Source organism: Mchenga conophoros, linkage group LG7 (genome assembly GCF_057382185.1).
Source record: "Mchenga conophoros isolate Kocher_MC1m ecotype Shallow Benthic linkage group LG7, M_conophoros_male_GT1.1, whole genome shotgun sequence".
NCBI lineage: Eukaryota > Metazoa > Chordata > Actinopteri > Cichliformes > Cichlidae > Mchenga > Mchenga conophoros.
The window spans coordinates 49,208,041-49,234,507 of record NC_140532.1 but is presented as its reverse complement, the minus strand read 5'-3'; the positions used below and the strand labels follow the sequence as shown (position 1 = coordinate 49,234,507).

Sequence of the window (26,467 nt, the reverse complement as noted above, 5' to 3'; positions counted from 1 at the left end):
CAGACACAACAACAACAGGAAGAAGGACCATTTTCACAGGTGTCAGGAAGCACAGGAAATAAACAAGCTGAATACTGGAAAACATTTTTGTACCAGTAAGAGTCAGAGGTGAGGCTAATAAGAGTTATTTTTAGCTCGGCCAGTATTTTCTTGAAATCTTTTTATTGTCCTGGATGTCGTGTAGTTATTTTTTTTAAATCTCCAGCAGAGTTAATGCTGCTTTATGGAGGATTACATATGATAAGTATCTAATCAAGTGCCACATATAATGAATGATCATTAATGCCATGAGGATTCCTTACGATTTTAAAGAGAATTAATTTAAATTTTCATTGAATTGTCATAAGTGTTATTAAAAACATGTATATATATATAAATTTATATATATATGTATATGACTACTTTGACATTTATCTCCGAGTATTACATTATTGTTTTCAAATGCTATCGTGAACTCATATAGTTAAAAAATGTACACAAATGTTGAGCCACCCCTCATTTCTAAATATTTTGCTATAGACAAAGGTGCAGCAATATAATAGAACACATGTAAACATGCACAGGAAGACAGTATATAAGGCTAAAACAGGGTTTGAACAAGTCTTGAAAATCAATATTTGGTATGACCACCGCTTCAGTAATGTTGAGGTCGGGGCTCTGGGGAGGACAATCCACACCTCATAGTGTTCAGTTGTATGTTTTTCTATCCAGGTAAGTTTGTACTGCACTGGCAGCGTGTTTGGAAACATTATTGTGGTGGAAAAAGAAGATGTTGCCAATCTGATGCTTTCCAGATGGTATTGTATGATGGATCAAAATCCATTTTTCTGTTCTCAGTTCCATGAATTCTGATGAGATCGCTAAACCTCTGGCTGAAATACAGCCCCAAACCGTGACAAGGCCTCCACCGTGTTGGTTTCACAAATTTTGTCCCTCTGTCCTGATCCCCTCTGTACATAATGATAATGATTTGAATTCAAAATTTCAGACTTGTTGCCAGTGATTTGTCAGTATAATTTGGCATACCACAGCTTTTTTCCTTTGTTTTCTTGACATCCACCCTTCCACTGAGACTATTTCTAATGAACAGTAGATGATCAAATAAAGGGCTAAATGCATCTCTCAGGTTCTTTCTTCTTTTTTTCTTTTCTTTTTTTAAGGACAGACTGCCCACACTGCTATATGCTAAGTTTGTTGCTAATACCTCAGTGGGAATCATATTATTTATGCAAACATCACTATTTTATGCCTGTCAAATTGGGTTATTTTTAACATTCATTATGGATTCAGCTAAAAAATGGAAACAAATGAAATGTTTTGTGATAGGCTGCTAATAAAAGCAGCCTGTCTCCACTTGGGAGCAAAAAATAAAGAAATGAGGGGTGGCTAGTACTTTTACACAACACTGTTTGAAGTGCTTTGTATAATCTGCACAGAATTTGTTCCACTGTTTTTCTGTATAATTTTAGGATTTAAATAAAATTGTTAAATCTAAAGTTAGATACCATTTTCTGAAAAGGGTGTATTCTTAATGACGCTCGCTGAATTAAAATTTGTGTCTATCTTCTCTGGTGTTTAAAGAAACCGATGGGTGAAGTGGAGAAGAAAATCCAGTAAATAAACAATATTATAATGTTTGCTTTTCTTGTTTTTGTTACAAAACTAAAAGTCTGTGTCCTTCATTACATAGACTGAGAAACCTTCCTTCTTTGAATCCTCTCTCTTTCCTCCTCCAGTTTTTCTTTTGCGTTTTTGGATTAAAACGTTTTTCACTGATTGAGAGTTGTGTTCTGCATGGGAAAAAAGCATATTTTCCCATTTTTGAGAGCTAAGAAACTAGGGCACCCAAAAAATGTGAAGTCAAAGATGTCTGTAAAAAGTCTCAGCAATAAAATCCATTTTTGCTCCTGTGTTTGGATACATCATGTCACATCATCATGGGAAACCACACTGGCAGGAATTACTTCTGCTCAAAATATGCACTTCTCATCAGACTTCTTGATAGTTTTGCAAGACCCCTTTCCCTCCCTTAAATAAATGCCAAGGTTTCTATCTGCGTGACACTTTGGTCCAAATTTACAACTATATCTGGACAGTAAATTTTCTACACACAAACATACTCTGGGAATAAGGAGAATGCTCATCTGAGATTTAAAAAAATGATGTCTTGGTTTGTGGAGTTTTTTTTTTCTGGTGGAACCCAGCCTACTGCAAAAAGAGAAAAACCCAGAGGTATATGAAGAAATGGCAGAGCTCCCTGCTGCAGTAATGTGGCGATAAAGCACACAGCCAAGCAAAGCCTGGAGAGGCTCCTGGCTTACAGTGATTAATCTGCTGTGTCCAAACAACTCTGTCGCCTTGCACAATGTACTTACAGTTAACAACATGAATGGATTCCACTTATTTATGGGCTTATTTGTCCTTTATATTTAATTAGTTTAATCTACAACTGCACAATATGTTAATTACCATGCAATAATTAATGTTTTTACAACATACCCACTCAGTGTTTCATGTCTGGCTCGATTTAACAACCAAGGCAAAATATGTATTGCTAAATTAGGCAATTAAATGATAACCTTAAGTGACAACTTTGGTTTAATTGCAAATGCATTCTCTACCAAACCCAGTGTTGTATATGATAATGCCCATTTTGGATCATTGTACAGGTCAACTTTGACAAACAAAGGCACTCTAAGTGACATTGAAGCTAATGGGAAGAGACTGCAGGGTCATTTTCATTAATTTATTGAGGAACAAAGAAAGATCTGGAAAGAATAACATAGTCTGCATATTTCATTAGAAAAGATAATGGTGTCAAACAAAAACCAAGCAAACCAACTAAAAACTCCAAAAGCTGTAACAAAATGTTTTTTTCTTTCTTTCTTTCTTTTTTTTTTAAATTTGTTATCTGGCGTATTCTAATAAAATATATCTTTCAGTTAATTTATAAGTTAATGCTACATTTACACTGAATAGATTCAGTCTTGTCAGCACTTGTCAGCGAGGGTTGAGCCGCTTTGGAGCAGTGGATCTGTTTGTGTTCTGATCTGTGTTCTGCACAGCGTTCACTTCTCCCGAGCCCACCTCAGTCCCTGAGAATACAAGTAAAGGAGACCATTAGCCTTTCAGTTCATGCAAATGATACATCATATTCAGAATTTTAATTTAGTCCACTTGGCAAGACATTCAGCTTCTACTAGCCCATAGAGAAGTTATTACTAATTACACAAAGGCTTCAAACCTTCAACTTTAAATGAAAATAATATTTCTCCTTTACCTGCTTGTGGTTCATTCTTAAGCTTGCGGGCGATTTTGGCAAAGAAGGTGAGGGTGAGACAAGCTCCGGTTTCTCTGTCACATATGCCTCCCTTGCAGTTGCAGGTCTTACGGCACTCAACCCCATAGGTTCCATAGAGACAGTCTGTAAAGAAAGAAAACATTTATTATTTAGTGGATATTGCTACATCATAAACTGCAAGTCTCAGATTATACAAGGTATGATCATCAAGTTAAATATTCAGCAAGGATGTCCGCATCTGCACATGCTCACAGATGTGTGCCGTTATTTGGGAGAATTTCTAAAACCTTGGGTAAAGGCTGTAATAACATAAATGGATACTGGGTTTGGTGCAGTAACATCAGTGTTACCAAACTGCAGCATGCACAAACAGCTCCCAGATTTTGTAAGGTTATTTAATGAGAAAATACCTTTGCAAATTCCATATTCGTCTCCATAGTCGTCTTCATCCTTGTAGAACTCGCAGAATAATCCCGGTCCGCACTTCACTCCGTGCATCCCCGACACTGTGCGGTAGCAGTGCTCCCCTCTGCCGGCTGCACAGACCTGGCAACAGCCGCAGTCATCCAGGACCGTCCGAGAGCACCGCTGCGTCCCGCCACACCGCTCCGCCGTGCATCTGTCGGGGCAGTTCACCGCGTACTTCACACTGGCGCTCCATGCCTCAGCATCATGCACCACGAGTGAACACGACACTGTGATAAGCAGAAAAAACATCACTGCACGGGAAGAAGCGGAATGAGCAGAAAGCTTGAAAGGGGTGATGCTGTCTTTTGGATGAGTGTCCTGGTGAGACTAGAGAAGCTGAGCACCCCTGCGAGACTTAAGCGGAGTGACCTGTGGTTCATCAGGTTGCATGGTTATCTGCAATGAACAACTTTGTTTTGCACATGGCTTGCTCTCGTCAATTTCCTCATTCCGGTGTTGTTGTCCCCCCCTTTTTTGTCAGTCAGTTTTGTCAGTCCCTTTTTTTAGAAATCCGGCTTGGAAGTGGGATTAACTCTGGACCGCCATCCAGGAATTGAAATTCGTGTGAACTGATGTCACAAGTTTAGTTTGGTTTGTTTTTGTCTGAGTGGGAACCCCCAGAGGTCCGATTGCATTAGGTTTGTCGCCACTGATTCAACTTTAGTTTTGTGCTAGTTACTGGGCCTGTAGCTGTGTGAGAACTCTCATTCGTTAACATGTTACACAATTGGAGATACGTCTTTTTAGCCCCCACAACACACGCAAATTAGTTCCTTGAATTCAGATTGCAATGAATTTTATGTGCACCTGAAATCACAGAGGAAATGCTTTCAAAAATAAATTCATATAAATTTACTATAATGTTTAGCTCCTTGTTAAATTTACTGCATTAATATTGTTGAGTTTTATAGTAAGAAAAGGGGAAATTGAAACGATTCTGATGACAAATCTTTGCTCCCTTGTTATTTTTTTTAAGTTAAAAATAGCTCCTTACGTTTCTATTTTCGTTTAACCTAAAAAGTAAGGCTGGAAAAATACTATTATTGGACATCAAGAGTAGCAATCATTACAAGATACTAGACATAAGCGACTCAGGAGAACAGAAATGAAACGTGAGAAGGAATTAACCTGGTTCCTAGCCCCAGGGTCTATACAGATCCTACATTTCCCATAATGCAACAAAGTTTCAGAGGATCATTCGTCTGTGTTTCTTGTTAATTTTCATTTTGCCTAATTAATACTATTAAGTGCATATTTCCCGTCAGTATTGTATCTTTATAAAACTTCTATAATTTATAATAAGATTTTTTTAAGAGCGGTTTAATGGGGTATAATCATTTTTTCTACAACTGTGGTTTAGGGAATTCAATGTGGCTACAGTTTATTCACTTTGACTTTTTCTCTGGCCATGCAGATTATTTTATTTTATTTTTTTTAACAAAAACTCAAAGGTGTTAGTGACGTTAACGAGCTTCGCTCCGAGACACACGGTGGCGGTAACGCGTCGACCAAACACCGACTGCCATCGGGGATTAAAAGTCGTCCGAAGAAGAAGAGGGGGAGCGAGGAGAAGGGTGATGATGATATTTGCGTCCAAGGGAGACCTCACTGGGACACAGCAGGTAACGCAAAACATTCACTGGCGGTGTTTTTACTGTCAGTGTGTCTTATATGTCTTTTCATTTTAAAATTACCTTTACGACGTTAGCGACCCACGCGGGGGTTTATTTTACCGGGAGCTGACAGGCACCAAGTGGAGGGGCTTGGTCGGGTTTTGACAGCCATGGAGCAGACTAGCAACTGCACTGCAGCCAGCGTTAGCTCAGCTGTCACCGCAGACGCAGAATAATGTTACCGGTGTTTGTGAATGACACGGCGGAATCTGCGCTTCACGTTTGTCGGTGTTTTTATTGGTGCAGGTCGGTAGCTACTATGTAACAATAAACCAGAGAGCCACGTAGCAGTAACGGTACTAAATGTTGATATAAGCTTTAAAGTGAGAAGCCAGGACTGTGTCATGCTGTTAATTTAAATACTAAATGTCCTACCGGGTTGTCATAAGCGTGGGTGCCCAAGTCATTTATGCTAGAATTATTATTATTAAATTGTATTCTTCTTCATCATCATCATCATTATTATTATTATTATTATTATTATTATTATTATTATTATTATTATTATTGTTGTTGTTGTTGTTGTTAATAAATTTAATGTATTTTTAACCGGTAGCTTGTATTATGGTGAACAAATTCTCTTTGTTATCCAGTCCTGGTTTTGGTTAACTGTCATTCAAGTATTCATTATGCTTTTAGTGATGGGGTTGTCCTGGCAACAGCAGCCCAAACGTCCCTTAATTGGGTCGGCAACTTCCTCCAGCTCATTCTCGAAAACTTCCAAACCCCATCGTGCCGAAAGGGCGTCCTAGTGTCAGCTCACCTCATCCAGCAGTCAGTATGAAGGAGGTTGCGTTTAAAGTCTTGATTATTTTCTTGTGGATTTATGCTCAGCTACCGTGCACAAAAATGTAGTCTTAAAGTAAAAATTAAAGAATAAAATAATAATAATAATAATTAAGAAAAATGTACAGATTACATTAAAAAAGATTTTTATGTCGGGAAAGTTGTATTGTTTTATGTGAAAAGCATTTGTTTGTTCCATAGAAAACACATTTAGTGAAATTGAAATTGTCAGATTTTTATCATCCTGGTCCAAAGATTTTGGTTTTTTTTTTGGAAAATATCACTGCCATGCATGGGAGTTACTGATATACTGCTGCCCCCCCCCCCCCCCCCCCCCCCCTTGCTTGATCCCACCTATGGCAGTGGCAATTTTATTTGTATAGCACATTTCTATATACTTAAATTCATTGCATTTAATGCAGAAAAAATCAGAAAAAACAAAACCAACAAACTATGTAGGTTTATTGAGCCTTTGTTTTCATTTTAACCAGTTGGGATCTTTGGCCCAAACTAGTATCTGTTCTAAACAATCAGGAATGGAAGAAGTGTTTTGTGTGTATACTCTAGATACTCTAGATAATGTAGATTGACATTTGCTGACTGAAGTCTGAAATGAGCTGCTTGAAATGAGAACAGAGAACTAAATTCACAACGTGTCCTGAATGTTGATATCCTTAAATACCAGACGGTCTGCAGTGTGTGATGGTTGCGTCTTACACTGCTGGCAGTTTCTTGTTGTCGTCTGACCATGGAGCTCACTACTATATCAATGCCTGCTGTTATTTTTGGCCAAAGTGGAAACTATATAGCCCCATGGGCCTCAGGGACAGCAAGAGAAATGAGAGTCTGTGACAGGACTATGGATAAATTTGTGGGCTCACATGCTGAGCAACCGTTAGTTTGGTACAGTTAGAACCTGTAGGGTCATCCGATAATCAACATAATGGTAATCAAGATGGCTAATATCACTGTTTTGTTCACCATTAACTAGAAGTATTAGTTCATGTATGTTTAAAATGATTAAAAAATAATACAGTAAATGTACGAGTGGGTATCAGGTCTACTGGTTAACCTGCTTTAGAATATTTAAGATGAGTGTGCATAAGCAGTGTTTCAGGGGAATGTCATGCCTACTAGTGCTATGAATATGACCTTCGTATTGTGACCGTTACAAGGACTGTTGTGGCTTAGCTTCTGTTATGAATGTAATGACTTTCAAGGGGGTGGATGCAGTTAACCAGCTGGTGTCTGATTATCTGCAAAATATTATGAGTAAAATCATTATTTTCCCCACTAGCTGGAAAGCTGCTTGGCTGGAGATGCATCATTTCCAGGCGACAGAAACAGACACGCTCTTATTTTGGTTGGAAAGCCAACAAAAATGCAGCAGATCACTAGGTGAGGATGTGGGGTTAGGGAACCAACTTTAAATGAATGAATTATGAATTTAAATTTGACATGTGCTATTTTGTATTGCATCCCTTTGTGCTTTGTGGCGTAATAACTTGTAAGACAAACACACCCTCCTCATTAGTGTGGGTGTGCTAGTTAGCTGCCATCATAGGGTGCGCTGACCTATTTCAGTGATACCCACCGGGCCTATGGCAATATCCTGGATGTAGTGTATGTTGGACAAGTGCCGACGCTAAGGAGAAACCCGACACCTTCACACTGAATGCACTTGGCAGGAAAACGCATCAGAACACTGGCTTTCTGCAGCAAATGTTGCCTGTAAATTTGTGATGAAGAGAGATGTGCAATTCTTTGTGTTAATCTGTACTGGAGTGGATATGTGTGAATTTTCTATATTAGACTTTCTTTAAGCCTCATCCTCTCTTTTGATATGTTTTTTTTTTTTAGGTATACATCAGAGTATAGATAATGCTCAGACATGGTGCCTTGTCAGACCCATGTGTTGCTGAAGTGGCAGGAGCACTTCAATAGCTCCTGGGCGGCAGAGGACAGCCTGCAGACAGCCAGGAGGCATGGTGCTGCCGCGCTCTACGATAAGCTCCTTCACAACAAGGAAGTGGTGACCCTCGCCCAACCTGTTCAAGAACTCGCAGGCCCACGCCTTCCGGACTTCGAATGTGAGTCCAGTGCATCTGCGGAGAAGGAAGAGTACCTGTCCTCCCTGCTTCGTAGCCAGCGATGGCTGGCTCACCGCGTGCTGACGCAAACCTCCTACACCGTGGATCTCCACCACAGGCTGGTAGTTCTACAGAGGATCTACTATGCACTTCACAGCAAATACCATGACAAATTCCGTGTGCAGCTGCCCTCCCACTCCAAAGACAGCGGAACTGAATGTGGGCAAATTGAGCCGGCCTCAGAGCCTTTCCTACCAGGGGGAGCATCCAAAATCAAGTCGGGTACAGATGTTCTAATAGAAATGGGTGTCAGGACTGGCTTGAGTCTGCTCTTCTCGCTACTGCAGCAGAACTGGAGATACGCAGCTTCTATTCATCCAGAGTCTGTGCTTTGCAACGATGTGCTCAACACAGCGTCCTCTGTCCTGACTTCGCTGCCACCACTCTCTCTGGCTAATGAGAATAAGATCCCGTCAGTGGGTCTGGACTGTCTGGCACAGGTGGCTGACTTCCTGAAGAAGACATCGGTCAGCAGCGGGAACGGTGGCGCAGACCCGATTGGTCGGAGGCTGGCGCTGGAGCTGCTGCTCGGCCTGGCCATGCAGAGAGGCTCCCTGAAGTTTCTGCTAGAGTGGGTGGAGGTAGCCTTGGCTGCTTCCATGTCCTCTTCCACCCCTACACTGTCTTCCTCTTCCTCCTCCTCCTCCTCCTCACTGAGCTCCCAGCAGTCAGCCGGTGTGGGCTTTGATGTCATCCATCAAACTCTTCTCCAAATGAGGCAATATTCGGTATGCGACTTGTTTTCATATCAGTCTTTGGAGTAATCGTACTTTTTTAATGTTACACTCGGTCACTGATGGTATTTCTTTAATTGCCTGAGATAGATTTGTCCTGCAATCATGTGATATATTGGACATATTAGTTTACAGAAGTTTAAGTACAATCAGTTCACATGCTGTGGCTCTGTTCCACTTTCAGAGTGATTTGAATCAGAGCCACGGTTGCTTCATGCGTTTATTTTTGGTAACTTTCACAGCCTTTCATGAACATACTGATAAAAGCCCCATTGTCTCTAAAGTAGGAAAATGGCTTTTCACGTTCATGCTTCTGTAGGCTGTCCTTTTCAGAAATGAAGTGTGTCATTGAAGCTTGTAGATGGGTTAATGTGCAGATAAGGATTAGGATTGAGTCAGCCTTGCTGTCCTCTATAGATATGCACATTGAGTCATCCTTTAGCAGGTTAATCAGCTTTGTAATATTTCTGTACAAATGGCAACCAGAGATGGCCGTTGCCAATGACTTCATTATATTGCACATTATTTATCACGTAGAGGTGGTCAAATTCAGTCTAAGTATTGGAGTCATAGCTGGTGCAGCTAGGCTGAATTACATTTAATTGGCCTTATCTAACAAAGTGGCTGGTGAGTGTAAAAGATGAAGATTGCTCATTTGTTTCTAGTGAGACAAATACAAGTTGAATACAGCCTGCTGCTTTCTCCACTCACTAGTGTGCCTACAAAGAGCTATGTTGTTGCCTGCTTGTCTTCTGTCTCTGTTTGATCATGCTGTGGCATGTCGCTGTTCTTAAGGAGAGAAATGTTTTTCCTTCTGATACATCAGGTTTTGAAATATTTGGTACCGAAAACAACAGACTGCAAATACAAGTTCATTTTGTTATAAATCCAAATCTGCATGCAACATTTACATACACTGAATGTCAGGTCAAAGTGAAAACGTACTATGCTGAAGGATCAACAACAACTATTTATTTCTAGGGTTTTCGTGGCGATCCCGTCAATACTCAGGTGCTTAAGAAGGATGCAGATGGACATTGTCGACTCTCCCAGGCAGCTCTCTGCTTATTTGAAGAGGTGAGTGAAGTCTTATTGACATGCATATCGACACTATTAAGAATTCATGGCCGTTTACAGTAACTGACCTGAAAGGCTTCTCTCTACGCCGACAGATTTGTAACCTAGCGTCCTACTGCCTGTGCTCGTGTAGCACGGATGCAGCTGCTCCCGGCACTGAGAGCAATACAGTCATGGTGTATGTGTGGGGCAGCAACAGCAGCCATCAGCTGGCAGAGGGGACACTGGAGAAAATCCTGCTGCCAAAACTGACACAGGGCTTCAGTGATGCCCAAATGGTATGACAAGCCACAAGGGTAGGGCTTAAACTAATTCAATGAAATGATTAATGTTCCTATTATTTATTGAAGTTTTTACACTTGATAATCTCTAATTTTGTGGTGGTATTAATAGATTTTCCACATGCCTCACACTTGAGGTGGGTTTTGTCTTTTTAAAAAATGGTTACAGATGTTAAAAATCCCAACTGTGCTAACAAAACAAAAATTCCAAATAAAACAGGTGAAAATGCGGTCTTTGATTTGAGTGCTGTATTGAATGTGTTGTTGTGAGTTTATAAAATTGAAAGCACACCAGAACTACATTAATAAATCATTAGAATTATCTTAGCGTGCCAGTTTACATTTCCTATGCTGTCCACTTTAATCTTCTGTTAGATTGAAGCAGGCCAGTACTGCACCTTCTCTGTGTCTGCGGATGGCTCAGTGAAAGCATGTGGGAAGGGCAGCTATGGCCGTCTGGGCTTGGGGGACTCCAACAACCAGTCTATGCCCAAGAAGCTTGTACTTGAACCACACAGGAACATTAAGAAAGTGTCCTCCTCCAAGGGCTCCGATGGTCACACTTTGGCCATCACTGTCGAGGGAGAGGTAAGAAGTTAGAATGACTATTAGTAAATATTTTAAAGGTTTGCATGCGGGATTTGTGACACTACAACTGCCATATAATATGTATACACTCACTGGAGATTTTATTAGGTACATCTTTCTGGTACCAGGTTGGACTTTTGTCTAGAAACTTGCTTTAACTCTTCATGGCACCGATTCAGCAAGGTGCTGGAAATATTTATCAGAAATATTGTCCATATTACCACCATAGCATCACACATGCATTAATGAGCAGTTGAACAGGTATACCTGATAACATTGTGAAAAAGTGATGGAGCTTTCCCGCTTTTCAAAGGCCAGTTTGGTAATATTTTAAACTTCACACATTTCACACCCACTCAAACATCCGCATGTGTGGGTGATGATTTATACTTGTTGTAATTCACTGTCTTCCACTACCACTGCATTTTAATTAAACCGATTAATAAGGTGTAAATTGTCAAATATTTCTTTCAGGTCTTCAGCTGGGGTGATGGAGAATATGGGAAACTGGGCCATGGCAACAGTGCTACACAAAAGTATCCCAAAATCATACAAGGACCGCTGCTGGGCAAAGTAAGCAGGAAATGGCAGCTTGTAGGGAAAAAAAATGTTGGTAAAATGTTATAAGCCAATTGATTTTAGCATAATTATAAATAAATAGTGGTGTTTTTTGTTGTTGTTGTTGTTTTTATTTTATTTTATTTTTTACACAGGTTGTTGTTTGTGTGTCTGCTGGCTACAGACACAGTGCTGCTGTGACTAATGATGGAGAGCTTTATACATGGGGCGAAGGGGACTTTGGCAGACTTGGTACACAGCTTATTTTTCAAATTGCTCGATCTTGTCTCAGCCACTTCAAAGTGATGTCATTCCTCTGGTAGCATAGCAACAACCTCTGATGTCCTGTGTCCAGGTCAAAGTGACAGCCAAAGTCGGAACATGCCCACACTAGTGAAGGATATCAGTGGTGTCGGGCAGGTGGCCTGTGGCAGCTCCCACACCATCGCTGTGGCTCAGGATGGGCGTACTGTGTGGTCCTTTGGAGGAGGGGATAACGGTGAGTGGATGGTATACTGTTCGATTTTAACACAGTTAGTGTAATTTAAGTACTTTCAAAGCAAGATTTCATGTGTGTGACAGTGCCACAGCAGTATATGTTGTGCCCTATCATGCTCAGATATGACTCATCCTTGCAGGTAAACTGGGTCACGGAGACACCAATCGTGTGTATCGGCCCAAGGTCGTAGAATCCCTGCATGGATTCATCATCAGGAAAGTGTGTGCTGGTAGCCAGTCATCTCTGGCCCTAACCTCTGCAGGACAGGTGAGATGAAGTGTTTTTGGTTAGATTTTAATTAATTAAACCACCTATTGTGTGTGAAGTCTTTGAAAAAACACATGATCTAAAACTAATTTGTAGACAAAAAAGAAAAAAACTATTTGGTGAAGGCTTTTATTTTAAAGGGATACACCAAAGTCTTATTAACAAATGTTGCTTTCATTCTCTATTAGCACTTCTTTAGTATAAAGTTGTAGTTCTGACCATTAATTCATTAGTGTTTACCACATAATTACTACAGACAAATATTCTGTAGATGAATCCGTCAGTAATTCATAGATTTAAAAACAAAACATTTTCTTTCTTTAGGTGTTTGCGTGGGGCTGTGGCTCATGTTTAGGATGCGGGTCCTCTGAAACAACAGCTCTGAGGCCCCGGTTGATAGAAGACCTGAGCATCACCAAGATTATTGATATCTCATGTGGAGACAGCCACTGTTTGGCCCTGTCCCACGGTAAGACATCATCAGCAGCTCACATTCCCTTAACAGATGATTATTACACTTACAATAAAAGAAATGTGCTCCAGCTGCAACGTACCTGGTTTTCTTTTCATCAGAGAACGAAGTGTATGCATGGGGAAATAACACCATGGGCCAGTGTGGGCAGGGTCACACTTCTACACCTATTTCCAAACCCAAGAAAGTGCTTGGTTTAGAGGGCATTTCGATACAGCAAATTACAGCTGGCACTTCTCACAGTCTGGCTTGGACCGCAGTTCCAACTGACAGGTAATCCCTTAGCTAATCATTAAACCAAAGTACAGTGTACCTCTGTTGCTCTGTGCTGTCCACCCGTATGATTTTAATACAGTTTGAAGCAGAATGTAAAGAAATTGGTGGAGAACCAACACTTTTAAACAGAACCGTGTTTCATATTAGTTATTAAATATTTGTGCTTCTGCTTTCAGGCAGCTTGTGGCGTGGCACAGGCCCTTCTGTGTGGACTTGGAGGAGAGTACGTTCACTTATTTACGCAACTTCCTGGAAAGCTATTGTGATGGAATTAGTAACGACACCCCACCAGCTCCCTTCGTTTGTAAAAGGTGTGATATTTACATTCAGTTGGCAAAAACATACTCATCTACCTCAAGGAAATTTCATTCAAACTAAAATTATATGAATTTCTCTGTGCCTCAGGGACCACCATCATTTTATTTTGCTGTGCATGAAGCTGCTGTCCATCCACTTGTCCCTGGCCCACGCTGGAGGCACTGGTGCTATGGTTCTGGGTGCTCAGGGCAGGCCCCTGAGAAACCTACTCTTCAGGCTAATAGACACTGACATGCCAGACTCCATACAACAAGTAAGCGGACTATTTTTTTTGTAGTATTCCTACAGTGACATACAGCAGTAGGGTTGTGCTGGTGCTGGTTTATAAACCAAAACATTATGGAGCTCACCAAGAACCCTATTAATCTGAGATTTTCAAGCTTCCTGGTTGAATTTAACCACAAGTCAGTTTCATGAAATATTTTGGCATGGATATTTATTCCGTGCCAGGAGCAGGGGCTGCACTCCAAGACCAGGCTTATATTCTTACCAGTTCCTTTTTCAAGTAATTCAGTTCTTATATATATTTTACTTTATTTTTGTTAACCTGCATTAAAAAAAGAAACACACCGGTACATATTTCCATTCAGTCAAGTACTTTTACTAAACAATTCATTTCAGTTTTATTTCTCTAGCACCAAATCACAGCAACAGTCCATTCATAGTGCTTTATATTGTAAGGTAAAGACCTAAAACATAGAGAGAAAACTCTGTTACCATTATCTGTTACTCTTCAAGGGGTATTAAGGACCTTATTATATATTTTGTCTTGTTCTGTGTGTCTGTGTTATATGTGTTATTGCAGGTTTGCAGATGATTGTATATGGCTGTTAAATTGACATCAGTGGTTAGGGCACTATATAAATTCCAGTATACATGTATATAAACTTCATTGGAGAAAAAGTTTTACAAGCTTCCATTCTGTGTAATCAGACATGTGGCCAACGTGTTTATTTATTGAAAGAAGCACTAACTGTTGATCTCATGTATTTTGATGATGATTGTTACCCTTCCTATCAATTCTCAGGCAGTTTTGAACACGCTGTCTATTGGTGCGGCCCTGCTGTTGCCTCCACTTCGGGAGAGAACGGAGCTGCTCCTCTCACTCCTTCCTCAGGGCCCTCAGAGTTTGAATGTTCTTTCCAAAGGACAGGTATGAAGGTTCTGTTTTAGCAGCGCTGCAGTGACAGGATGTGTATTTTCCACATTTGTGTCTTAGCTCATTAGAAATAGTCTGCTTTGAATTTTTAACCACTGTTTACCTTGTGTATTTAAACTGTTTTAAATAAGAATTCATCCTTCACTGCTAGTTTTTCCTGGTTTTAGTAATGACAGTGAACTGGATGGCTAACAAATGGATGGATATTTGGAGCCAGATAACAGTGTCTGCTAAATTGATGTGCTTAGTTGGAGTGTTGCTTGGCAATGTGTTGAAGACTGCTGGAACGCTGTGAAAACAAGTGATAGTGAAATTGTTAAGACTTCTCTGCAGCAATGTTTCTGATAAATTCACATTTAAATTATGAAGAGCTAGACCATCTGTTCTTCTTCACTCTGTGTCTTTTAAAGCGTCTTCAGTTAGACATGGTCCTCAGCAGCCTTCAGGACCAGAGCCACGTAGCCTCTCTTCTAGGTTACAGCAATTTTGGAGAAGTGACAGCCCTGGGGCCTCCAGTGACTCCTTTGTCAGTCCGACAACCCTCTTCATCCAGCTCTGTTGACGCCTGTGACCCTCTGCACTTAGCAGAGGTGCTGCTGAGAACCCTGCTGCTTAGCATAGGATTTTACACGGTAGGAAATAGAGGCATTTGTGTGTGTGTGACTTGTCTGTGAGTTAAATGGGGAAAGATTTCACTTTAGGTTGAATTAGTGCTTTCAGGGTTAATTTTGAACTTTTCTTTCCCATGTCAAATTTTGTTTTCCTAAATTTTGTATTTATGTTTTTTAACTCTGTTACGGATGTTTGTACTGAACTGTTGAGGTAAAGGGAGCATAGCTGAAAGCTTTGAATTTACTAGGCCACCTACATCCCAACCCTCACCTATGGTCATGAAATCTGGGTAAAGATCAAAAGAGTAGGATCACAAATACAAGCGTTTGAAATGAGTGCCCTCTGTAAGGTGGCTGGGCTCAGCCATAGAGAGGAAGGTACTGTAAGAAGTATCCACAGAGATCTTGGAGTACTGCCCCTGCGCCCGTATGTCAAAAGGACACAGATGGTTTAAGAATCTTAGGTTTAGGATTAGTCCTGGGTGCCTCCCTTTGGAGGTGTTCCAGGCACACTCAATCAGGAAGAGACCCCTGGGTAGACCCAGATTATGGATGGATGTTTTAATAAATAAAGACTTTAATCAATAGTGTGTCAGTGGGGTTTGATAAGTAGTTTTGTTTAAAGTTTTAGCAGGTTTTCTGAATATTGTGCACATTTTTACTGTTCAGTCAGACTGTTCCATCCATCCATTTTCTTCCGCTTTTCCGGGGCTGGGTTTAGGGGGCAGCAGCCCAAGCAGAGAAGCCCAGACCTCCCTCTCCCCAGCCACCTCCTCCAGCTTATCCGGGGGAACACCAAGACGTTCCCAGGCCAGCCGACAGATATAATCTCTCCAGCGTGTCCTGGATCTGCCCCGGGGCCTCCTCCTGGTGGGACATGCCCGGAAAACCTCGCCCAGGAGGCGCCCAGGGGCATCCTTGTCAGATGCCCGAACCACCTCAACTGGCTCCTTTCGATGTGGAGGAGCAGCAGCTCTACTCTAAGCCCCTTCCGAATGGCCAAACTTCTCACCCTATCTGTAAAAGAGACACCAGCCACCCTTCTGAGGAACCCCATTTTCTGGCGCTTGTATTCGTGATCTCGTTCTTTAGGTCACTACCCACAGCTCGTGACCATAGGTGAGGGTAGGGGTGTAGATCGACCGGTAGATTGAGAGCTTCGCTTTTATACTCAGCTCTCTCTTCACCAATCCGTCTGTCGATCTCCTGCTCCCTTCTCCCATCACTTGTGAACAAGACCCCGAGATACTTAAACTCCTCCACTTGGGGCAGGGTCTCATCCCTGACTCGGAGTAGGCACTCCACCCTTTTCCGGCTGAGGACCATCGCCTCAGATTTGGAGGTGCTGATTCTCATTCCCACCGCTTCACACTAGGGCTGCCACAAATGATTATTTTGATAGCCGACTAGTCACTGATTATTTTTGCAATTAGTCGACTAATCAGATCATCATCCATTGGACGTAAAACGTACAGCTTATTGCACCAGCAGCATCTGCTCTTATATAACTATCATTACAGCTTTAAGTGTTTCAGGTCTGTGGTAACTAAAAATAAAGACAAGATGATAGTTTATTAAATTTTAATGAAATTTGCAGATTGTTTCGGTGAAGTTTAATAAACTCCTTGCTATCTAAAATATAACAGGACACCGGAGTATATTGTGAGCATCTCACACTTCTGATAATCAGTTGTCTGCTTGAAGTTTATTCAGCTGTGTAAAAACTATAACTTTGATCTCAGCCAAACCAATTTACTCAGGAACAAATAAAATACAAAAAAAAAGCCAAATAATATCATTTTTAAGTTATCTAAGTGACTTATGTATGTTTAACCTGAGTAGCGAAAGACGGTGGTGGGTTTGAAAACGATTTGCTGGGAGTCCGGTGTTCTCACGGGCTCCAGTGAGCCTTGCCCCCGGCTAACTATCGAGCTAGTGGGTAACAGACGTCTCCGAAATCATCTGAGCGATTTTGAAAATATGTGGTGTCCTGATAAACTGAGCAGATATTTGAGGTTTACACAGCTACATTCTCACCTGAAAATATGTCAAACGTTTATTTTGTGACCCAGAAAGAATAATAAGAGTAATATTAAAACGAAGTAGCTGCCGTTGGAAACTGAGCAGGGCTGCGCTATGAATTCTGGGACACAGCTTCTTCTTCTTCGGGGTTTAACGGCAGCTGGCATCCTTGTACATGCAGTGCTGCCATCTTCTGTTTCAGTCCGTTATTACACTCTTAAATCCTGCTATTATTCCTGCGTCTTTTGGGATCTAACAAAGCTTCAAACGACGCGCCGACTATTAAATTAGTCGTTGACGATTTTAATAGTCGACGTAATCGTGACTAGTCGACTTCACACCTAGAAATTCTGTCCATAAAAATTATGAACAGAATCTGTGACAAAGGGCAGCCCTGGCGGAGCCCATCACCCACCAGGAACAAGTCCGACTTATTGCCGGCTATGCAGACCAAACTCTTGCAACGGTTGTATAAGGACTGAATGGCCCGTAGCAATGGGCCAGTCACCTCATACTCCCATACTCTGATCTCCACGCACCATTGCAGAGACATGTCAACCCAGATAGCCCTACAACATCCAGAGCCTTCAGGAACTCGGGGCGGACCGCTTGGCCTGTCGGTACCTATCAGCTGCCTCCGGAGTCCCACAGGCTAACCAAGCCCGGTAGGACTCTTTCTTCAGCTTGGTAGCTCCCCTCACCTCTGGTGTCCACAATTTGGTTCGGGGATTACCACCACGACAGGCACCAACTACCTTGCGGCCGCAGCTCAGTGCAGCGGCTTCGGCAATGGAGGTGCTGAACATGGTCCATTCGGACTCAATGTCCCCAGTCTCTCTTGGAATGCTATTGAAGCTCTGCCAGAGGTGTGCGTTGAAGATCTCACGGGGGCAACTCCAGACTGAGACAGAGTCCAGCCCCTCTCCAGGAGACTGGTTCCAGAGCCCAGGCCATGCGTTGAGGTGAGCCCGACTATATCTAGCCGGTACCTCTCAACCTCGCACACTAGCTCAGGCTCCTTCCCCACCAGAGAGGTGACATTCCATGTCCCAATTGCCAGTCTTGGTAGCCAGGAATCGGTCCGCCAGGACCTCCGCTCCTGGCCGCCGCCCGACTCATATATATATTTTTCTATGTTTACATTTCATTTCAAATCATCTATTTTTGTATTTAGCTATCTCACACACTGATCCTTTGTTCCCATTCTTCCTAATGCTTTCTGTTGGTCTTTATCTTTATACAGGAGCAGCAATTTGGGGAACTGGAAAAAAACAGCGACAAGCAGCTTGTTGGCGATAGTCAGGGACAAATGGATCCTCCTTCTCACTTTCACCAGCTGCTTTCTGGACTTCACAAACACCTGCTTGCTCATTGCTACATCAGTTCCAGCCCCGAGGTAAACAAGGAACTCTGCCAAATGTGAAGGAAAATGAGTGGTACCTCATCAGAAATGAGCACTTCAATAGAAAGCGAATGACACATTTCTAAATGTTTCAGGGTACAATGTGCTGGCATACCAAACCTTAGTATTGCAGTTGCATTTAAGTTTGCATTTTTGGCTCTGTAGGATGACAGCAGTGTAGCACTGCTTCGTGAGCATCTTTACCTGCTGCTTCCCTGCGCTACTGAGACCCTCAGGAGATCAACCAAATTGTTAAAGGAGATTGCCCCAGACAAACAAATCATCAAAAAGCTGCAAGGTAAGAAAAATGGCTTTAGTGTTTGGCAAGTGTGCGCTATTTTCACCTAGCTACACCACTTAAAAAGGGATTTTCTGCTGCTCTTTTATTTACAAAAAACACAAAATCACTTCCCTTCTAATCATTTATATATCTGAAAAGTAATTTTTAATCTCTACTTGGCTGCTATATTTATTGTTTATATTTATCATCACTTCAGTTAGTTTAATCCCTTTACTCCTCTCACCTCTTGTCCCAGTGGTGTTATACAATTCAGTGTCTGGCAGCCTGCTGTGCCAAGTAATGTACTCCTTGCTCCTGCTGCCCCTGGGCACAGTTCAACCTTTGCTGAGCCATCTACTGGGCTTGCTGGAGCAGCTCAATGACTTCAACAGGTTGCTGCCAGAGACTGTCTTGCTGGAGGAACAAGAACTAGGAGTGAAAGATCAGAAAACCTGCTCAGGTAAGCTCAATGCCCCTTAGATTTATGCTGGACATTTATTTCTTTAGCATTGTTTGCTGCATTGTTACACTAGACCAATCTAACAATCTCAAGTGATATTTCTTATAGATAAAAGTGAAGAAAACACAAGCATTGGGCCGCAGGAGGAGGAGGAGTGCAGATGGGCCTGGCTGTTGGACCTGGAAAGGTCTGTAGCGCTGGCAGTTGGCCGCTGCCTCGGTGGTATGCTGCAAGGTTCGCCGCTGTCCCTCCAGGAGAAAGTGTCAGAGGTCTGGCTATCAAATGTCCTCTTCAGGAATGGCCTGGAGATGGACTTTGAACAGCTGGGTAGGAAAACATGCTGCTGGCTCTTCAGGTTTTCACATGTGCAAATGCTTCGTAAATCCTTAATGCAAGATTTATTTTGCACCATATTACCATGATCGGTTTGGTAATAATAAAAGCCTTCATTTAGCTGTGCCAAATGGCATTAGTTATTTTTAATAGCTCCAGGCCAAGAGGATATTACAGTCACGGCAGTTGTTTTAGTTTTAGGCTACGTTCACACTGCAGGTCTTAATGCTCAATTCCGATTTTTTGATCAAATCCGATTTTTTTGTCTGCTCGTTCACACTACAATTAAAATGCGACAGCAGAACGCGCTCTAGTGTGAACGCTCAAAGCAGCCCGCATGCGCAAAAGAAGACGTCACACACAACGCGCTCTGTTTAGACCTAGAGCAAACAATATTGTTTGACTGACGGCCCTTAATATAAAGACTTCGGATTTTACGTTTCCCAATTTTTGCTTTAAGTTATTTTGTTATTTACATAATAATGTAAATAACCTAATAATTATCCTTATTGCTGTTTTAGAGGAGCGGTGCTTCAAAGGATAGTTGCAGATTTCTGTCAGAATCTGCAGATTATACAGTACAAATAAAATGTTCACGTTGTCTTCCCAACAGTTTCACTAACATCTACACTGGATGGCCAGGAAGCGTTCGTGATGTCTTCTCGGGCGCTGATAATTGGCGTCTGTCTTGTGTCGGTGACGTAAAAGACGGATTTAATGCGACATGACCGTTCAAACAGCAGTCGCTTTCTAAAACATTGGATATGTATCGGATTCAGTACCACATACGAAAGTGACCCAGATCGGATTTGAAAATATCGGATTTGTGCCGTTCAAACTGTCATACCATGATCGGATATGGGTCGCATAGGGTCAAAAAAATCGGATTTGATGCGCTTCCGCCTGCAGTGTGAACGTAGCCTTATTCACGATAAAAATATATACATTTAAGATACTGTGCCACACAGAAGCCTGACCTTTTTAAATGAAAGGTATCATTATCGTTATTCTTAAAGAACAAAGAAAATAGTCTGAGTTAATCCTGAGCAGTTTTCATTAACATTCTACATGTTGCTTTAATCTGTAGACTCAAGCATGACATGGCTGACCGAGGTAGTGCTGCTGGGCAGTACTGATGCCAGACTCACTGAGCTGAGCTTGACTGAAGAAACCCGGACTTTACTGGAACTGGCACTGGGCTCATCCAGAGGACTTGCAGGTGGCATATGGCAGAAGATGGAGGATTATGCTCACGGCAAAGGTACTGGTGCTTGTTTATGTCTATAATTTTGAAAGTGTATATTGTTAATAATACAGCTTATATTGAACTAACTTCCTATTTTGAGAATCTTGTATGGATGTTTTTAAATTTTGGTTAAAATGTGGAAAGTTTTTCTTTGTGTCTTTTTAAAATTGATCTGTATTGATTGCTTTGATAGCAGAATGGGAGAATGGAGGCTCTTCAGGTGATTGTTTGCTGCAAATTGTGTGCCGCTGCTGTCTGGCTGCTCTCCTGAAACACACGGGCCTGCAGAGTGAGGCCTGTTGGCAGGACAGGTCAGTTTACTGAAGCAGTCAAAGATCTATTGGACAACACTGAAGGGGTTTCTAGTATGTCAAACCTTTTCTTCCTGCCTCAGTGTATATTATTGTATAACCTGTTCCACTGTGTTTATCTACTCTGCTGAGACAGCCATGAGCCCTGTGAGATGCTGTTGTATATCTATGAAACAGTTTATAAAATCAGAAGTGCTCTGATGACCCTCAAAAGCAGTTCAAGGATGACACAAGTAGAAGCATCTACTAAACAGGTACCATTACAGTATAATTAAATATATGTAATCCTGATTTCATTTAACAAATTTGTAAACACTTTATCTAAAATGTATGTTTTTGTAAATACTGCTGCATGATTGTGATTAGCTTCATTTCTGTCCATTAATTGATTTTTAACTTATAGTAATCTGATCATTTTTATCAGGTAAAATTACAGATATGTATTTAAAGCATTTACTTAAACTGCAGATCTCTCAGTCTCCTCAAAGTCCTGATGTGGAAAGGCAAGAGCCATGTACCTCAGTGGAGCAGGTGGGGAAGGATAATGAGCAGCAATCAGTAGGACACTGTAGCCGGGAGGTGCAGGTGCCCCCGTCACCCGCAGCAAACCACAACCAGGAAGAGGTTGCAGACGATGACAGATTTGGCAGCCGTGTTTACCTGTCAGGTTAGAAATGCAAACTGTATTTGTTCTTATTCTAATAAACAGCACAGCCACACACACAGAAAGAAATATGACACATCTTATTTTCACACATCTTTCGATGTCCCTGCAGAAGTCCTAGAATCATTCATGGCCACTCGGGAAGCCATGCAAGTGCAGCAGAATGTGACAGTCTACGAGTCATTCGGCACTTCCACCCTTCAGAGCAGCGTGGAGAGCCCAGTCAGCCCTGAGGGAGAGCCTGATTCCAAGCAGCAGTGGGAGAAGAATGGGGAATCTGAGGAAAGCTTGTCTTTCCCTGCTGTCTGCCATCTGGTGGTGTCCCGATGCCTCTTCCTTCTGCTGGGGGTCAGGCCTGCTTGGGTGGAACCCAGCGAAAGGGAGAACGTTCAGGCTGTGAACACTGGAGGGAGGTAAAGACTGTGGTATGCTGTGTGTGTTTGTTTTAGTGTATTTGTGTTCTGTGTTAGCAGTTTTTGCACTAACTGTCCACAACATCTTTCAGGAAATTGTCGGCAGAATCCCTTACAGTCACTGTCAGTGGAAGAAAACAGGTCAATATTGTACTATCAAAATCTTCTAACAGAATTTGGCTTTACAGCTCTTCATCAGTATTAATGTACTGCTCTTATGTCTCATTTAGTCTGATCAGTCCAAAAACACCTCTGGATCTGCAAGGAATAAAATGGGTAGGTGGAAAGTTCAGATCATCTACTGATTATGTTATAACCTACATTTTCAGGCAGTTCTTTTGTACGCTGTCGTTAAGAGATTGTATAGACACTGATTATTCTACTAAAAACACAAACCCAGACAGCTCAAGTCTGGGTTTGTCAGGTAAATTATTGTCAGGTAACCCTTAGGAAAGAAGACCCAAGTGCTCTTTTGCACAAAATGGGACTTGGAGATTTGTATTTTATCATTTTCTTTAAAAATAACATAAGAATTTGTAGCAGGCAGAATAAATAAAGACTGATCACATTAGGCAAAACATTTTGATCAATATGACAGCCTGACTGTTTTAACTGTTCTGCATAATCTAATAATATTGAATAATTTAATAGCTTGTTGCCTGTCAAGTCAAGATAATATCCAGAAAAAGATGTTAAGAGAATGAATGAGATGTTTTATAGTCCTTCATACAAGAGCCTCTCTTTGCTCTAGGTTTACCTCTGTGTTCTTTGGGGATAATGAAAGATGCTTGGGATCGCCTGCGACAGTGCATCAGCCCATCCAGCACCATGTCCCACTACAGCAACAACACTTTGCCTATTCTTAACCAGATGTTTCATTTTGTCTATGGAAGCCTGCCCCATTTATCGCCCTCCTCAACGGTGTTTTCCCCTGGTCAGAGTTGTAGTCAGGCAGATCCAAAGTCTATTACTTTTGCCATTATGCAGCAGCAACAGCGGGCTGAGGTAATTCAAATCTTTCTTTTATATGACAAATTATTAATTGATGCTGTTTGTTGTGGGCCCGAAATGGTGTTCTGTAAGGAACTTGAAAGTCTCTTATGATCTACAAACTCTGTCTGTTTTGATCAGATGCGGCTGGAGGCCTTGTGTCAGATGTCAGCCTTTCTGTCTAAGATGGAAGAAAAGAGCTGTGAATCCACAGCATCCAACCAGTTTCCTGCTTTGCTGCAGTCTGTGCAGCTGCAGTTCCTGTCTGGATGCTTTGCCTTAGGAACACAAATCATTGGCTCCCACTCTGCTAATTATGAGACTCAGCACTACATGGTACATCTTATAGCTATATGGAAAGACGTTTAGAAGTAATGAATATGCTTTCTAATCTGGATGGAGAAGAGAAAGACACTGAAAATTGTAACCATGCTTCATTTGGCTGTCTTTTTCCCCCCTCTTTTCTCAATGCAGTGTGGCACACATTCAGCTTCTTTGGATACACAGAGAGACTTACAGTCTGCAGCCCACACCTTCTACCAGCAGGTGGTGCGTGTTCTTAAACAGAGAGTCCTGTTTGAAAGAAAACATCCAGGTAGGTTTTTTCTTACACAGTGTTGCAGTGTTTAGGTTTTAATATATATTTGATATTTATATTTAACATATTGTCTCTGTCACACTCAGGTTCTTGCCAGCACCTTCTTCTTGCCACAATGTTTGCACTGAATTTCCGTTACCAGCCTGTGGATCTGGTGCTAGTCATCAAATGTGGCATCCTGGAAATTCTTTCCACGCTGACCAACAACAGCTGTGTGCTGATCAACCAGGGCTGGTTTGCAGCTACAGCGTCTGGATCTATGCTATTGGGTGGAGCCGTGAGGCTCGCTTGTGCCCGCCTGCTTCAGATATTGACTGTAGCTGCAAGGTGAGAATGAAGAGGTTATAAAAACATAAATAAATAAATAAACAAAGTATATATAAATTACTAATTATTTTCTTTTCTTTACCCTTGTCTAAAATTTTCATAAAAATTTAACCTGTGCTTATAGCTCGTGTGAGGATTTGCTGCCTATCGATGTATCCCAGGCCCTTATGGAGGTGATGTGTGAGCAGCTCCAGAACATCTTGTACAATTTCCACCAGCAACAGATAGCAGAGATGGGAACAGCCGAGAAAACCGATGTGGAGTCCTACACAAATCTAGTCGGTGGGGCAAATTTAGAAATAATAAAGGGTGGATATGGCATTTGTAAAACCATTAAATCAAGTCACCCCTCTGAGCATGTTCTTCCTTCTCTTTATGTTGTTTTAGGAGCAGAAAACAGCAAAGTAGTTGAATCCCAGCTTGCAGATTTCTTGGTGTTTCTGAGGCGTGTACTGTCATTAAGAGTAATGAAAAGACTTTCTACATTTATAAGATGGATCGATCCACTCATGGCCATTATTTCACACAAGTGCTCTTTAGGTAAGGCATATTTAAAAAAACAAACAAAAAAAATCTGTGTTAATACTGTTAAGACTGCACTTTGCTTTTAAAATTAATATCACAAAACTCTACTCTTCAGGATCTCCACGCTTCCAGAACCTCCGCACTAAGCTTCTGACCTTCCACGTTTTAGAACGACTGTTACCTGCTTGTTCTGAGCCCGTTCACATTGAACAGGTCTGATGTAAACATGTAAATATAGTAAATGCAACAATTGAACAAAATAGGTCAAGAATACTTGAGTGTTCTGAACAGTACCAAGTTGGCATGACATGTTAAAGGTGATGAATGCAGGATTACCCACTTGTATTTTTCCCTGTTTTCTTGTAGATTGTTAAACAACTCTTTCAGCTCTTGTCTGTTTATATGTGGGAGGAGCCTCTAAGTCAGAGCAACCATGAAGAAATGCCTGAAAAAGACAAAGGGGTAAGACATTATGAACACCATGTACTGCATTACATATTAATAAAGCAGCAGCTTCTTATCGGCTCATCTTAAGCATGTGCACTTCTCTGTATGTCTCACTTATGTTTTATTATTTGTGTTTTTACTGTGATCTGAAGTGATAGGAGTCATTTTTTGTTTTTTTTAACTGTCCTTTCCCTGCACTGTAGACTGATAACCTTTTGAGAGAAACGGTTACACAAAATAATACTACACACCCTTAAACTTGTGTGTTTTTATTTGCTCGTGTTTTATACTGTCTTGATTTGCAGAAAAGAAATCATGTCTGTTGCATAAACAATCCTCATCTTTGTATTTAAAACATTAGATCACATTTGAGTATTTTTGCAGTCTATTAAATTTTTCATCCAGCCAAACAAAAGCCACATAAAAATGTCAAAAAGTGCCTTCACTTTTTCTCTGTTGAAAATAGCCAAGGATAGCAGTAATCCACGAGGAAATGCTGTTTACGGCAAAATGAAATGCTTTCCTGGCAGCAATGAAACTGAAAACAGTGGGGCCACTCGATGGAACAGATGGGCCTGTTCTCTGTGGTAGGCTGAGATGAAAAGTGTCAGAGGATAGAAATGTACAAGTAGGATTAATTATCAAAATTATTACATCAGGATTGTGAAATGAATTTTAATAATTCAAATAAAACTAAACTCTATAATGTTTTATTATTGTATTTATTATTTCATGAAAATGGGATTTTCCTGTCTTTGTTTATTTTCAGTTTAACTTTCAGTCATGTACTTCTAGTTTTTTTGGGGTTTTTTTTTTCAAAATTCTATTTTATTTTATTTTTTTAGAATTAATGTGAGATTTCTGATTTGTCTTAGTGTGTTGTCCACCACCCTCTGTATGCAGAAACACTTCATCATTAACATCTTTTCATTGACACACATTATTTTGCAATATTTGCTTAAGATTACTTTTGCAGAGGAGGTTATGTTTTTAGTAGAGTTTGCGCCTGTGCGTGTCACTCTATGAACACAATAGCTCGAAAACTTTGGAATTCATTCTGATAAAGCTGCAGGGGTGTAGAGGGGTCATGTTAACAGTCCATTGAAACTTCACCTCTTGGTAGAAACGTTTTTTAAAAAGCCTTAAAACTTCCATTCTTCCAAGTGTGATGTGTATTGTCAACATACAGAAAGTACTGTTTAAAGATTTAAAATATCATGTCGCATTTGAC

At 41.1% G+C, this 26,467-nt stretch overlaps 2 protein-coding genes across 9 annotated transcripts in view; one reads left to right on the top strand and one right to left on the bottom strand.

Moving 5' to 3' along the window:
• Positions 1-2,732: 2,732 nt before the first annotated feature.
• On the bottom strand, positions 2,733-4,157 carry esm1 (endothelial cell-specific molecule 1). Its single transcript, XM_085281252.1, has 3 exons — positions 3,712-4,157; positions 3,281-3,424; positions 2,733-3,095 (listed from the first exon to the last, which is right to left on the bottom strand). The coding sequence occupies exons 1-3, from the start codon at positions 4,016-4,018 to the stop codon at positions 3,001-3,003; spliced, it is 546 nt and encodes a 181-aa protein (XP_085137378.1). The 5' UTR covers positions 4,019-4,157; the 3' UTR covers positions 2,733-3,000.
• Positions 4,158-5,103: 946 nt separating this feature from the next.
• The window catches only part of LOC146570984 (putative E3 ubiquitin-protein ligase HERC1), a 44,816-nt gene continuing 23,452 nt past the window's right edge, over positions 5,104-26,467 (top strand). For 3 of the 8 annotated variants that reach the window (XM_085279864.1, XM_085279865.1, XM_085279860.1), the window contains exons 1-34: positions 5,105-5,391; positions 8,089-9,106; positions 10,094-10,189; positions 10,285-10,467; positions 10,846-11,058; positions 11,533-11,631; positions 11,772-11,868; positions 11,972-12,115; positions 12,255-12,382; positions 12,707-12,851; positions 12,956-13,127; positions 13,307-13,441; positions 13,536-13,701; positions 14,476-14,601; positions 15,018-15,239; positions 18,484-18,636; positions 18,808-18,940; positions 19,179-19,382; positions 19,491-19,709; positions 20,803-20,976; positions 21,158-21,272; positions 21,409-21,526; positions 21,741-21,939; positions 22,049-22,349; positions 22,442-22,490; positions 22,580-22,625; positions 23,101-23,354; positions 23,481-23,675; positions 23,814-23,934; positions 24,024-24,264; positions 24,389-24,546; positions 24,652-24,804; positions 24,905-25,002; positions 25,156-25,251. In XM_085279864.1, coding sequence (XP_085135990.1) covers positions 8,120-9,106; positions 10,094-10,189; positions 10,285-10,467; positions 10,846-11,058; positions 11,533-11,631; positions 11,772-11,868; positions 11,972-12,115; positions 12,255-12,382; positions 12,707-12,851; positions 12,956-13,127; positions 13,307-13,441; positions 13,536-13,701; positions 14,476-14,601; positions 15,018-15,239; positions 18,484-18,636; positions 18,808-18,940; positions 19,179-19,382; positions 19,491-19,709; positions 20,803-20,976; positions 21,158-21,272; positions 21,409-21,526; positions 21,741-21,939; positions 22,049-22,349; positions 22,442-22,490; positions 22,580-22,625; positions 23,101-23,354; positions 23,481-23,675; positions 23,814-23,934; positions 24,024-24,264; positions 24,389-24,546; positions 24,652-24,804; positions 24,905-25,002; positions 25,156-25,251 — 5,940 coding nt within the window. In that variant the 5' untranslated portion in view covers positions 5,105-5,391; positions 8,089-8,119. Of the gene's footprint in view, positions 5,392-7,957; positions 9,107-10,093; positions 10,190-10,284; positions 10,468-10,845; positions 11,059-11,532; positions 11,632-11,771; positions 11,869-11,971; positions 12,116-12,254; positions 12,383-12,706; positions 12,852-12,955; positions 13,128-13,306; positions 13,442-13,535; positions 13,702-14,475; positions 14,602-15,017; positions 15,240-18,483; positions 18,637-18,807; positions 18,941-19,178; positions 19,383-19,490; positions 19,710-20,802; positions 20,977-21,154; positions 21,273-21,408; positions 21,527-21,740; positions 21,940-22,048; positions 22,350-22,441; positions 22,491-22,579; positions 22,626-23,100; positions 23,355-23,480; positions 23,676-23,813; positions 23,935-24,023; positions 24,265-24,388; positions 24,547-24,651; positions 24,805-24,904; positions 25,003-25,155; positions 25,252-26,467 lie in introns of those variants that run through there. The other 5 variants (XM_085279863.1, XM_085279862.1, XM_085279858.1 and 2 more) reach the window with 3 other exon arrangements.

Coding starts and splice junctions, on each gene's coding strand:
- esm1 (XM_085281252.1), bottom strand. CDS start 4,018: ATGTTTTTTCTGCTTATCACAGTGTCGTGTTCACTCGTGGTGCATGAT. Junction 3,425..3,711: donor CGAATATGGAATTTGCAAAG/GTATTTTCTCAT, acceptor CTTTCTTTACAG/ACTGTCTCTATGGAACCTAT. Junction 3,096..3,280: donor TAAGAATGAACCACAAGCAG/GTAAAGGAGAAA, acceptor TTGTATTCTCAG/GGACTGAGGTGGGCTCGGGA.